The sequence below is a fragment of the Pholcus phalangioides genome, unplaced genomic scaffold, assembly GCF_987345545.1.
Source record: "Pholcus phalangioides strain wild (caught in Gottingen) unplaced genomic scaffold, Ppha-v1.0 ptg000015l_1, whole genome shotgun sequence".
NCBI classification, from domain to species: Eukaryota; Metazoa; Arthropoda; class Arachnida; order Araneae; family Pholcidae; genus Pholcus; species Pholcus phalangioides.
In genome coordinates, this window is record NW_028301608.1 from 117,719,375 (window position 1) to 117,732,418 (window position 13,044).

Below are 13,044 nucleotides of genomic sequence, written 5' to 3' on the forward strand. Positions count from 1 at the left end.
ATGATAATTTACCTTTCAAAAGTATCGTATCGGCACAGAATTTTTTTTGCTAAAAAATTATTGTAGCAGTTTATAACGTAATCGTGTTAATTGTAACAGATGACTGTGTCGTTGTGGCCTAATGGATAAGACGCTGGACTCAAGAGAATATATTCGGAGGCAGATAATGATATTTTAAATATTGTTGCGCCGAACATATCACGTGGTATATCTATTGTGTGGTAGAAAGTATTGTTGCGAAGCTATACCTTACCTGGGGAACCCCTCGCGGGGGCGCCGCGGGCGGAAAAATAAGGGGGTTTTATTTGAATTTTCATTCCGGTTCCACGCGAGCATGGGTTCGAATCCCACCCAAGACAGTTTCTTCTTTTTTTTTTCCCCCATCCATCACATTTTTCTTTCGCAGAAATTTCATTGATTTTATATATATATATATATATATATATATGCATGCTCGAATAGCTTATTTATTTATGTTTTTTTTTTTCCAGGGATAAATTCACAAGGATTGTTGGTTTCTTCTTCATGAAAGGTAAGCACTCCTAACGTTACATTACACCTCATTATATTATTGCTATATTAAATTACCGTTATGTTAGGCAACAAGTCGTTTGCGACCAGGGTTAAACCTTCTTACTCGATTTATTGGCCCTCAAAAGGGCCTTTTTTTTTCCCCCCCACCCTGAACGAAAAGAAGTTACTTTGAACTGGTGTATTTGGTGACAGCTTTCGTTCCTTCAGACACTGCGTGCTTGGCGAGTTCTCCGGGGAGTAACAGCCGCACTGCAGTTTGGATTTCTCGACTGGTGATGGTGCTTCTCTTGTTGTAGTGGGCCAGTCGTGATGATTCCGCTGCAATTCTTTCAAAGATGTCATTTACGAAGGAGTTCATAATTGACATAGCCTTGCTAGATATCCCGGTGTCTGGGTGGACCTGCTTCAGAACCTTGTAGATGTAGATTGCGAAGCTCTCCTTCCTTCGCTTCTTCCTTTTTTTCTTGTCTCCAGCACGGACAGCCTTCTGGGCCTTTCCGGCTTTCTTCACAGCTTTTCCTGAAGGTTGTGGCGGCATTTTACCTGCAAAAAATTACGAAAATGTGTTAAAAAATTTTGAAATTTTTTCATAACGAAAGGATTTCAAGTTTACTCCACAAGTGAAGTTTCTCATTTGTGATTTTCCGCAACCCAATCTCAAATATAAACAATGGGGGAAGGGAATTCGTATTGTTCACCAGTAGATGGCAGCACTGAGCAGAGTCATATATCAACTTCGCCTTCGGGAACTGAATTACCTAAGAAATTGAATTTGTTCCCCCCCCCCCGCTTCCTTTCCAAACCCCCCCCCCCCCCCCCCCCCCACACACACACACACACAGATTTCAAAATTCAATCGCTTGTGGAAAATGTTATGTATTGGATTATCCGATTAAACATAATTATCAAATAAATAAAAAAAGAGGATTTATATGATGATGCCAACAGTATCTCGCAGTGCTAAGTAGAATCGTATATGAATCACTGATTTATTTGAAATAAATTTAATTTTTCTTTAATTTGAATATTTTGAAATTAAATCTTATTAAAGAAATTTGCCATGGATTGTGGGATTAGAAGAAATTACTGAAAGGAAAAAAAATTCCAACAGTAGATGGCAGCACTAAGCAGAGCCATATAGGCCCATATCACTGGCCGTATAGTATATTAATTTGTTTAATTTTCTTTTATTCCCTCTCTTCTTCCCCCCCCCCCCCCACATACACATATTTTTAAATTAAATTATTGGAAAATTATGTTACTTACCGATTTAAAAAAAGAAAGAAAAGTGATGCCAACAGCACGCGGTGTTCCCAGGTGGTCACCCTCCCAAGTACTAACCGCGCCCGATGCTGCTTAACTTCGGTGATCGGACGAGAACCGGTGTTTTCAGCATGGTATGGCCGTTGGCGATACATAATGCTCTTTTCACACTTCTTAAGTGATCATAAAATCTATTCAAAGGAGCCCGTCCATTTCCGCTGCTTTGTTCCTTTCTTCCCGTGGGAGTTGGGGCACAGATGGTGTCACATCACACTGGTACTCTAATTGATGACATCACAAAGGAGGCTCTTTCATCTGCCGAAAGCGCAGACGCACAAGCTGGTTGACGGACATGTGAGGAATTCCGCCTAAGGGCCCTTCTACAATTTTTCTTTTTTGCGCAAAATGTTTAAGACATTCTCTAGTTTCCGCCGAAAATGTTGTTTTCTTTTTCCAGTTCAATCTGTACTCTTACAGTAGGCATCGATTCCGCCAACTTTCAGTGCTGCTGCGATAATTTTCTGGAGGGGGGGGGGAAGAAATAACGGTTCCCCCCCCCCCTCCTGTCAAAGGGGGGGGATAAATCAAGTCTTTTATCGACCAATCGAATAACGCCTCGTCGGCGGACCAATGCCCGTTAGACAGCGGTGACGTCAGCTCCGCGCTTTCGAGACAGAGATCGTGATTATTGTCGATTTCCTTTCATTTCTGCTTCAGATTTCGCAAATTCAACATGTCTGGTCGAGGCAAGGGAGGAAAAGGTTTGGGCAAAGGAGGAGCGAAGAGACATCGTAAAGTTCTTCGCGATAACATCCAGGGCATTACGAAACCCGCCATCCGTCGTTTGGCTCGTCGTGGTGGTGTGAAACGTATATCCGGTCTCATTTACGAAGAGACCCGTGGAGTTCTCAAAGTTTTCCTCGAGAACGTTATCAGGGATGCTGTCACTTACACCGAGCACGCCAAGAGGAAAACCGTCACCGCCATGGACGTGGTCTATGCGCTGAAGAGACAAGGCAGAACCCTGTACGGTTTCGGCGGTTAAAAACAGCATATGCGGTTTTCATAGAAGACGCGGAGGAGAAAAAAAAAAAGGCCCTTCTCAGGGCCAAAAAATATATGATAGGTTGAAACTGAGTCGCATAACTTTGTTAAATATGTTTAAAAAACTAAACTTAAAGGGTTGGTACTAAATATTTATTACAAAAAAAATATTGCTGTAATCGTACTTTCGTCAAAGGTCAAGTACTATACGGGCCCCCCCCCCCCCCCCAGAGCTGCGAGGTCTCGTCAGACCTCGTAAGGGGCTTTATGTTCTATATATATATATATATATATATATTTGTGTTCGCGCGCTTTAATAACAAAATCGCGTTGATTATTTATGTTATGTATTTATATATTATCATGATAACACGTATCATATATTTATATGCGAGTTCGGCACCTTCTCACAAACATTTCTTGGCTCTGAAAAGAGCCTTTTTTTTTTTTTCCTTCAAGCCTTGGGCTTACTCCCTCATTTTTTTGCTTTCTTTGCCGTCGTCTTTTTCGGAGTGGACTTTGCTTTTTTCGGCTTCGCCGCTTTCGGTTTCGATGGTTTGGCTGCTTTTTTCGGAGACTTGGTCTTCGGAGCAGATTTCTTGACCGTCGATTTCTTTGCGGGGGCTGCTTTCTTTTTCTCGGACTTCTGTTTGGGCTTTGCGGTCTTCTTGGGGGATTTGGGTTTTTTCGAAGCGCCTTCCTTCTTGGGTTTCTTCACCTGTTTGGCAGCGGCAGAGGGTTCCTTGCTCTTCTGCCCGGATGCGCTCAATTTGAAAGATCCGGTGGCACCCTTGCCCTTGGTCTGAACCAGGGCTCCGCTGACTACGGCGCTCTTCAGGTACTTCTTGATGAAGGGTGAAAGCTTGTCCACGTCCACCTTGTACTGGGCACCGATGTGCTTCTTGATGGCCTGCAGTGAAGATCCGCCCCGTTCTTTAAGACTGGTGATGGCACTGTTCACCATTTCCGATACTTTCGGATGAGAGGGAGCAGCTTTCGGTTTCTTGCTGCCAGCTTTCGCCCCCTTTTTCTTCGGGGTCGAGGCGGCTGGCGCGGCAGATTGAGCTGGTTGTGCACCTTCGGACATGTTCGCTTGCACTCACGTAACGAAATGATCAGTAATTTCTCGTTTTTTTGCAGTAGATTCCCTTTGCGCTTCGTTTCAGCCAATCGCGTTTCTCGGTTTCGAAATCGACCAATCGCGGCGTAGTCGTCCGTTACACTTTGAATTTGGCGCTTCTGTCATTGTGGAAAAATTGAGGAGAAACATTTATCGTCTTGCTCTCAACGCGTTCAGACGTTTCTTTCATCGATACGCAGACATGGCTAGGACCAAGCAGACTGCCCGAAAGAGTACCGGAGGCAAGGCCCCCAGGAAACAGCTCGCGACCAAGGCTGCTCGTAAGAGTGCCCCGGCGACGGGGGGAGTGAAGAAGCCCCATCGTTACAGGCCCGGTACCGTGGCCCTCAGAGAGATCCGTCGTTACCAGAAGTCGACGGAATTGCTCATTAGGAAATTGCCCTTCCAGCGCCTCGTCCGTGAGATCGCCCAGGACTTCAAGACCGATTTGCGCTTCCAGAGCTCTGCTGTCATGGCTTTGCAGGAGGCCAGCGAGGCCTATCTCGTCGGTCTGTTCGAAGATACCAACTTGTGCGCTATCCACGCCAAGAGAGTTACCATCATGCCCAAAGACATTCAGCTTGCACGTAGGATCCGGGGTGAACGAGCTTAAGTCGTGAAGGAGGAGTAGGAAAAAAAAAACGGCCCTTCTAAGGGCCAACACATGCAAAGAGGTGCGCCTTTTCATTCGCATTGCCACACACGAGTTGAAATAGTTTTTTTTAATCCATACATGAAATTTTTCTGATTGATTAGAAAAGAAAGTTAGGACAAGCCACGTATGTTTTTTTTTTTTGTTTTTTGTTTTGCGCGCAGCGCTGAGAGAAATGTGACGCTGTATTTTATTACTATTGTGCCTCACCCAACCCAGACTTCTAGACTCGCCGGATTCGAATAGAGTTGCTTTGTTTACTGGGGGGTCACTTTTATGGTCTGGGCGTGGCTATCCCCAGCGGACAATGCGATTGTGTTTCGGAACCAGTCTCTAATTTCCCCGGGGGACATTGAGGCGACTGTGTTATTATTATTAAACAATGCGATTTAGCGTGACCTCTTTGCGTGATTTATTGGCCCTGATAAGGGCCTTTTTTTTTTTTTCTTCCTCTCTCGCTTGACTTAAGCTTTCTTTTCGGTTTTCTTGGGCAAGAGAACTGCCTGGATGTTGGGCAGCACTCCTCCCTGAGCTATGGTCACTCCGGACAAGAGCTTGTTCAACTCTTCGTCGTTCCTGATCGCCAGCTGCAGATGTCTGGGAATGATCCTGGTTTTCTTGTTGTCTCGCGCTGCATTTCCTGCCAATTCGAGAACTTCGGCGGCCAGGTATTCCAGGACGGCGGCCAGGTATACCGGAGCTCCGGCACCTACCCTCTCGGCGTAGTTGCCTTTTCGAAGGAGACGGTGGATACGGCCGACGGGAAATTGTAGACCGGCACGGCTAGACCTGGTCTTGCTCTTCCCCTTCACTTTTCCTCCTTTTCCACGTCCAGACATGTTTAATTTTTCCTAAAAAATGATCGGAATCGCGCTTCGCGAATACGAATACGAATACGAATGGGGATTTCTGGCAGTACCTGTCAGTTGACACTAGCTGCCCTCATGCCGACCCGCGGGGGGCCGTTGTGAAGAGTAAGGCAAGGGAGCATTGTGTGTGTATGTGAAAATGCATGTATGTCAGTCCGAAATTGGGAGCACTGTCTAGTGGGGGAACCACGGTTAATTAATGAATTAATTAACCAGGAATTTTGAATCAAACATGTCTGGACGAGCTCTGTTAGTCATATTACTTATTAATATTTCGGAGGAAAAGTGATCGCTCCTTTGACGTCATCATCTTGCGCCATGGTCGCACCTCATTCGTCGGTTGCGTTCATGTACCTAATTGGACGAGAGAAGTCACATGATATGCAATTTTGTAAGTAATAAAAAAAAATATTAGATTAAAGGTGAAGAAAAAGAGGAATAGTATTAGTATTATTAAAAAAGCTAGGAAAAGGGATAGATGAAATATTTTTAATTATTTTCAGAGTCATTTCTGAAAAATTCAGGAATGCCTCAAAATTTTTAAGTTTTTATATGTGTTTTGGAGAAAATATTCTTGGAAAGATGGGTAAGGGAAACGTAGAAAAAGATAGAAAATGCCGATTGATTAATACCGGCTATTATGAGCCTTTAATTGCTCTTAGGGTTGCTTGCTGCTACTCTGCAAGCTATTCAGGAATTCTTTTAGAATCGCGCTTCGCGCTTTTTTTTTGGCGCCGCCAATATCAGCCTGAGAGCTCTGCCTTCCTTGTTTTCCTTTCAGCCAATAGTGCCCCTTTTTGGCGTTTTCGCGATCCGCGTTCGTCGTAGTTGTAGACGAGAAACGCCTTCGTAGTTTTGAACCGAATAATAATCGATAAAACTAAAAGGTTCCGCTGACTATATGACCCGCATTTCCTTCTCCCTCCCCGTATTAACGGTTTCTCTTCTCTTTCCCCCCCCCCCCCCCATACATTTCTTCGTTTTTAAATGAAACTTATTTCTTTTTTTCCTTTTGTTATTAGAGGTGGTGTTTGTTTAGCACTACTGCATGTATGGCATGTCTCTTTCGTCGTTGAAGTTAAAGATTACTGACGTCCCGTATACGGGACAGAAAAGTTTTCTAATTTTCAAGGAAATAAATTATTTTATTCATATTTAGCATTCGGTTCTATACTTATTTTTTGCTTAATGGGCTGAACTTCCAAGAAAAAACGAGTTTAAAGGCGGCACAAAGCACAGATATTCTAATATGATGCTGGTATGCACAAAGAGCTGAAAGGTAATGAACTTGTTGAAACAAAGTGAACGCATGGGAAATACTAAAATAATGTTTATATGCACAAAATGAATGTGAAACGTTAGGGTAAATGAAGGAAAGGCTAAAATGAAGTAAATAAACTTGGCGAAACGAGATGTGTTAATATAATACACTGGGGGCTAAAATGAAATTGAAACAAAGTGGGACGCATGCGAAATACTGGAAATAATGTTTATATTCACAAAAGAAGTATGAAATCATAAATGAATATTTAATTGTTCATGAACGTAGATTGTAGTGAAATTATAATTTCCTATTTTTGTGTGAAATTGAAACAGAAAAAAAAAAAAGAAGTTGGCATTTCTCGTTTCTTTGCATCGCTGACTTTCAGTAGCTAACTAGGAATGATGTATGTCGTGTCTAGTGGCGTAATGGTTACGACGACGGACACGAATCTTGAGCCTAGTGTTTATGAAAGTCATGGGTTCGAATCTGCATTTGGTTATTATAATGAAATAAATTAATGTAATGATTGTAGTATTGTAATGATAATGAAATAAATTGTATGTAAAATATATAAATGTAATGAATAAATGTAAAATACATATTGTATGTAAAATAAATAAATCGCAAAGGGAATCTACTGTTCGAATCTGCATTTGGCTATGATAATTAATTGTTATTTATTATAATAATTACAAATTGTTATCGTATGATAATTTACCTTTCAAAAGTATCGTATCGGCACAGAATTTTTTTTGCTAAAAAATTATTGTAGCAGTTTATAACGTAATCGTGTTAATTGTAACAGATGACTGTGTCGTTGTGGCCTAATGGATAAGACGCTGGACTCAAGAGAATATATTCGGAGGCAGATAATGATATTTTAAATATTGTTGCGCCGAACATATCACGTGGTATATCTATTGTGTGGTAGAAAGTATTGTTGCGAAGCTATACCTTACCTGGGGAACCCCTCGCGGGGGCGCCGCGGGCGGAAAAATAAGGGGGTTTTATTTGAATTTTCATTCCGGTTCCACGCGAGCATGGGTTCGAATCCCACCCAAGACAGTTTCTTCTTTTTTTTTTCCCCCATCCATCACATTTTTCTTTCGCAGAAATTTCATTGATTTTATATATATATATATATATATATATATGCATGCTCGAATAGCTTATTTATTTATGTTTTTTTTTTTCCAGGGATAAATTCACAAGGATTGTTGGTTTCTTCTTCATGAAAGGTAAGCACTCCTAACGTTACATTACACCTCATTATATTATTGCTATATTAAATTACCGTTATGTTAGGCAACAAGTCGTTTGCGACCAGGGTTAAACCTTCTTACTCGATTTATTGGCCCTCAAAAGGGCCTTTTTTTTTCCCCCCCACCCTGAACGAAAAGAAGTTACTTTGAACTGGTGTATTTGGTGACAGCTTTCGTTCCTTCAGACACTGCGTGCTTGGCGAGTTCTCCGGGGAGTAACAGCCGCACTGCAGTTTGGATTTCTCGACTGGTGATGGTGCTTCTCTTGTTGTAGTGGGCCAGTCGTGATGATTCCGCTGCAATTCTTTCAAAGATGTCATTTACGAAGGAGTTCATAATTGACATAGCCTTGCTAGATATCCCGGTGTCTGGGTGGACCTGCTTCAGAACCTTGTAGATGTAGATTGCGAAGCTCTCCTTCCTTCGCTTCTTCCTTTTTTTCTTGTCTCCAGCACGGACAGCCTTCTGGGCCTTTCCGGCTTTCTTCACAGCTTTTCCTGAAGGTTGTGGCGGCATTTTACCTGCAAAAAATTACGAAAATGTGTTAAAAATGCGGAATGCGGAATGCAAGAATTTTGTGCCGAGTCCTGCCCTCAGGGCTATTACAGCGGCTTACAAAAGGCCTGGCAGCTAAAAGTCAATGGGCCAAGAAATAAATTTCCTGACCCAAGGGCCATAGTCAAAATTGGGTAGAATCCGCTAGTGAAGTTTAAATTTCGTAATTTTTTGCAGTGTTGCACAAGAGTGCCGGGGGGGAGAATTTATTAAACAATGCGACTGGAATATTCGTCGTGGCAAAATTTTGAAGAGTGGTTCTGGATCTCGGAATTATTGAAAATAATTCCGGGGTTGAAAAATGCCGTCACAACCCCAAAAGGTTAGTCGTTTTAGTGAAGAAGTATAGCTGGTGAAGAAAGCCGGAGAGACTGGTCTTCTGTGATTGGACCTCTGGATGGAGCCCTGGGATTGGCTGGATCTCTCTGCTATCCAGGATCTGAAAATAGAAAAATTTGGAAAACAAAGTTCCTAGACGATAGGGAAAATGGGTTAGAGAATAAAGTAAATGTTAGTTAAAAATGAAAAAGCTAAATTTTTTTTTTTTTTTTTGATTATTAAGTTTTTTTGAAGAGGATTTTTAAGTTTTTTGTAAGGGGATACCAGGAAAATAAAAGGAAGAAAGATAACTCAGAATAGGCCTAAGTTATCTCCAGCGTCCATCTTTTTTTCAGCTGTTCCGCTTGCTGGAAAAACGAGCGTAGTTCATCCAGAGCAAGTCCATCCATAATGTTGTTGGCGGCCATGTTGCCAACAATGGAGGTGAAGTCGTCAATTACTTCTCCAAGCGACTTGGATTCACTTCTCGGGCGGACTGGTGAGACGGTTCTACTGGAGCTAGTTGACGGAGATTTGGACGAGGGAGGCCCCGTTGACCTAAGGCCAGGGGGTCCCGTAGTGATGGCCGCTGGCGAAGGTGTTGTTTTGTCCTTCAAGTACTGGTCGTATTTGGCCAGAACTTTTTCCGGTAGCACTGATGTGGAATGACGCCAGTTGCTCCTGGAAAAAGAGAGGGAGGGTATGCTGGATTTTCCTCCTTGAGGCTTGGTCTTGTCCTTTTTTTTTTGACCTGTAATTTCAAGAAAGACGGGACACTTCTTGAAGTTGGCGGGATGCGGTCCGGAGCACAGGACGCATTCCGGTACGTCGGATCCCGGCACCTTGCAGCATTTTCCCGGCTCGTGGGAGGCCGTGCATTTAACACATCTGTATGGTTGTGTGCAGGTTGCCGCAAAATGCGAGAATCCGAGGCACCGGTGGCACTGGAAGGCGTGGAAGTTCCGGATGCATCTCTCCACAGAAATGTCCAGGTGGTGGATTTTCTTCAGTTGCAGAATTTTTCTATTTGCTTCTGTTTTGGGGAGCGTTATTCTCCAAGTACCTGGCTTGATTGGGTTTGCTTTGCGAAAAAGTTCTGCTTTTTTTACCGTGAAACCAAGGGTTTCAAGGGCTGTCTTTATGTCAGCGGGTTTGGCTGATTTCTCTAGACCTCTGATAAGCACTGGAAAAACGCCGGAGCGATTTTCTTTTGGCTTGGGCACGAGCCCTTCGTTGTGTAGCCAGTCTTTGGCCATCAGAAAGTCTTTTTTTTCCTGGAAAGAAATTTTAATCCGACCTTCGATTATGGTCGCCGAGAAATGTTCGGAGCAAATTTCGGATAGATGTGCATCTATGCCGAACCAATTTCCCTTGCTGTCAATCAAGATTGACCAGGACTCGGAGCCTTGCTCTGGTTGGCTGTTGGAGATCACTGGACCAATGGGTGACGTGACGGGGATCTTGGGCTGGACGGGTGTGTCCTGAGTCAGGATCGTTGGATCTCTGTCTGGTTGAGCGGATGCCATACGTCCTTCAGAAGAAGCATACGGGACGGGCTTGTCACGTGGCTCCAAGGGTTGTGTGGAAGATTCATCATCCGGGAGAGGCGTTGATTCGTTTCCAGCGATTACCTCGGGTGTTAATGTGATAGCACCCGGACGTTGAGATCTGAAAGTAGAAGAGGTGACCTCGGACGGATTCGGCATAGCCTGGTCCGGGAGGATTTCGCACGGGAGTTCGTTATCGTAGAGGAGGCATGAGGTTCCCTTTAGGTCCATAAGCCTGACCACGAGGTCATACTCATAGGACGAGGTTCGATGGGATTGAACAATTTCCAAGAATTGGCGCTCCAGCTCACATCGGATCTCAGTGGTGATCCTATCGTTGATGCTCATCGCTACGTCTATGAGAAGGCTCACGGCCTGGCTCTGGAGATGGGGGTCGTTCGCAGTCTCCTCTCTGGTGCGAAGTTTGAAGTCCCGCCGAGTGCAGTCTACTTCCAAGAAGAATTTATTCCAAGCAATTGAATCCTTATCGAAGGAGTTCATAATTGACATAGCCTTGCTAGATATCCCGGTGTCTGGGTGGACCTGCTTCAGAACCTTGTAGATGTAGATTGCGAAGCTCTCCTTCCTTCGCTTCTTCCTTTTTTTCTTGTCTCCAGCACGGACAGCCTTCTGGGCCTTTCCGGCTTTCTTCACAGCTTTTCCTGAAGGTTGTGGCGGCATTTTACCTGCAAAAAATTACGAAAATGTGTGGTTGAAATTTTTTCATAACGAAAGGATTTCAAGTTTACTCCACAAGTGAAGTTTCTCATTTGTGATTTTCCGCAACCCAATCTCAAATATAAACAATGGGGGAAGGGAATTCGTATTGTTCACCAGTAGATGGCAGCACTGAGCAGAGTCATATATCAACTTCGCCTTCGGGAACTGAATTACCTAAGAAATTGAATTTGTTCCCCCCCCCCCGCTTCCTTTCCAAACCCCCCCCCCCCCCCCCCCCCACACACACACACACACAGATTTCAAAATTCAATCGCTTGTGGAAAATGTTATGTATTGGATTATCCGATTAAACATAATTATCAAATAAATAAAAAAAGAGGATTTATATGATGATGCCAACAGTATCTCGCAGTGCTAAGTAGAATCGTATATGAATCACTGATTTATTTGAAATAAATTTAATTTTTCTTTAATTTGAATATTTTGAAATTAAATCTTATTAAAGAAATTTGCCATGGATTGTGGGATTAGAAGAAATTACTGAAAGGAAAAAAAATTCCAACAGTAGATGGCAGCACTAAGCAGAGCCATATAGGCCCATATCACTGGCCGTATAGTATATTAATTTGTTTAATTTTCTTTTATTCCCTCTCTTCTTCCCCCCCCCCCCCCACATACACATATTTTTAAATTAAATTATTGGAAAATTATGTTACTTACCGATTTAAAAAAAGAAAGAAAAGTGATGCCAACAGCACGCGGTGTTCCCAGGTGGTCACCCTCCCAAGTACTAACCGCGCCCGATGCTGCTTAACTTCGGTGATCGGACGAGAACCGGTGTTTTCAGCATGGTATGGCCGTTGGCGATACATAATGCTCTTTTCACACTTCTTAAGTGATCATAAAATCTATTCAAAGGAGCCCGTCCATTTCCGCTGCTTTGTTCCTTTCTTCCCGTGGGAGTTGGGGCACAGATGGTGTCACATCACACTGGTACTCTAATTGATGACATCACAAAGGAGGCTCTTTCATCTGCCGAAAGCGCAGACGCACAAGCTGGTTGACGGACATGTGAGGAATTCCGCCTAAGGGCCCTTCTACAATTTTTCTTTTTTGCGCAAAATGTTTAAGACATTCTCTAGTTTCCGCCGAAAATGTTGTTTTCTTTTTCCAGTTCAATCTGTACTCTTACAGTAGGCATCGATTCCGCCAACTTTCAGTGCTGCTGCGATAATTTTCTGGAGGGGGGGGGGAAGAAATAACGGTTCCCCCCCCCCCTCCTGTCAAAGGGGGGGGATAAATCAAGTCTTTTATCGACCAATCGAATAACGCCTCGTCGGCGGACCAATGCCCGTTAGACAGCGGTGACGTCAGCTCCGCGCTTTCGAGACAGAGATCGTGATTATTGTCGATTTCCTTTCATTTCTGCTTCAGATTTCGCAAATTCAACATGTCTGGTCGAGGCAAGGGAGGAAAAGGTTTGGGCAAAGGAGGAGCGAAGAGACATCGTAAAGTTCTTCGCGATAACATCCAGGGCATTACGAAACCCGCCATCCGTCGTTTGGCTCGTCGTGGTGGTGTGAAACGTATATCCGGTCTCATTTACGAAGAGACCCGTGGAGTTCTCAAAGTTTTCCTCGAGAACGTTATCAGGGATGCTGTCACTTACACCGAGCACGCCAAGAGGAAAACCGTCACCGCCATGGACGTGGTCTATGCGCTGAAGAGACAAGGCAGAACCCTGTACGGTTTCGGCGGTTAAAAACAGCATATGCGGTTTTCATAGAAGACGCGGAGGAGAAAAAAAAAAAGGCCCTTCTCAGGGCCAAAAAATATATGATAGGTTGAAACTGAGTCGCATAACTTTGTTAAATATGTTTAAAAAACTAAACTTAAAGGGTTGGTACTAAATATTTATTACAAAAAAAATATTGC

General features: G+C 43.4%; 6 protein-coding genes, 2 non-coding genes and 1 pseudogene across 8 annotated transcripts; 3 read left to right on the forward strand and 6 right to left on the reverse strand.

The window, feature by feature from the left end:
- Nucleotides 1-697: 697 nt before the first annotated feature.
- On the reverse strand, nucleotides 698-1,072 carry LOC149077790 (histone H2B). Its single transcript, XM_089242987.1, has one exon. The coding sequence runs from the start codon at nucleotides 1,070-1,072 to the stop codon at nucleotides 698-700; it is 375 nt and encodes a 124-aa protein (XP_089099113.1).
- Nucleotides 1,073-1,826: 754 nt separating this feature from the next.
- Nucleotides 1,827-1,945, reverse strand: LOC149077791 (5S ribosomal RNA). The gene has a single exon (XR_016194261.1). It is a non-coding gene; the product is annotated as a 5S ribosomal RNA (ribosomal RNA).
- A 585-nt stretch (nucleotides 1,946-2,530) lies between these two features.
- On the forward strand, nucleotides 2,531-2,842 carry LOC149077792 (histone H4). The gene has a single exon (XM_089242988.1). The coding sequence runs from the start codon at nucleotides 2,531-2,533 to the stop codon at nucleotides 2,840-2,842; it is 312 nt and encodes a 103-aa protein (XP_089099114.1).
- A 474-nt stretch (nucleotides 2,843-3,316) lies between these two features.
- On the reverse strand, nucleotides 3,317-3,928 carry LOC149077793 (histone H1-III pseudogene; annotated as a pseudogene).
- A 223-nt stretch (nucleotides 3,929-4,151) lies between these two features.
- Nucleotides 4,152-4,593, forward strand: LOC149077794 (histone H3). Its single transcript, XM_089242989.1, has one exon. It carries the CDS (start codon nucleotides 4,164-4,166, stop codon nucleotides 4,572-4,574), a length of 411 nt encoding a protein of 136 aa, XP_089099115.1. The 5' UTR covers nucleotides 4,152-4,163; the 3' UTR covers nucleotides 4,575-4,593.
- A 484-nt stretch (nucleotides 4,594-5,077) lies between these two features.
- Nucleotides 5,078-5,452, reverse strand: LOC149077795 (histone H2A). The gene has a single exon (XM_089245357.1). The coding sequence runs from the start codon at nucleotides 5,450-5,452 to the stop codon at nucleotides 5,078-5,080; it is 375 nt and encodes a 124-aa protein (XP_089101483.1).
- A 2,697-nt stretch (nucleotides 5,453-8,149) lies between these two features.
- On the reverse strand, nucleotides 8,150-8,524 carry LOC149077796 (histone H2B). The gene has a single exon (XM_089245358.1). The coding sequence runs from the start codon at nucleotides 8,522-8,524 to the stop codon at nucleotides 8,150-8,152; it is 375 nt and encodes a 124-aa protein (XP_089101484.1).
- Nucleotides 8,525-11,855: 3,331 nt separating this feature from the next.
- LOC149077797 (5S ribosomal RNA) lies at nucleotides 11,856-11,974 on the reverse strand. Its single transcript, XR_016194262.1, has one exon. It is a non-coding gene; the product is annotated as a 5S ribosomal RNA (ribosomal RNA).
- Nucleotides 11,975-12,559: 585 nt separating this feature from the next.
- LOC149077798 (histone H4) lies at nucleotides 12,560-12,871 on the forward strand. Its single transcript, XM_089242990.1, has one exon. The coding sequence runs from the start codon at nucleotides 12,560-12,562 to the stop codon at nucleotides 12,869-12,871; it is 312 nt and encodes a 103-aa protein (XP_089099116.1).
- The last annotated feature ends 173 nt before the right edge of the window (nucleotides 12,872-13,044 follow it).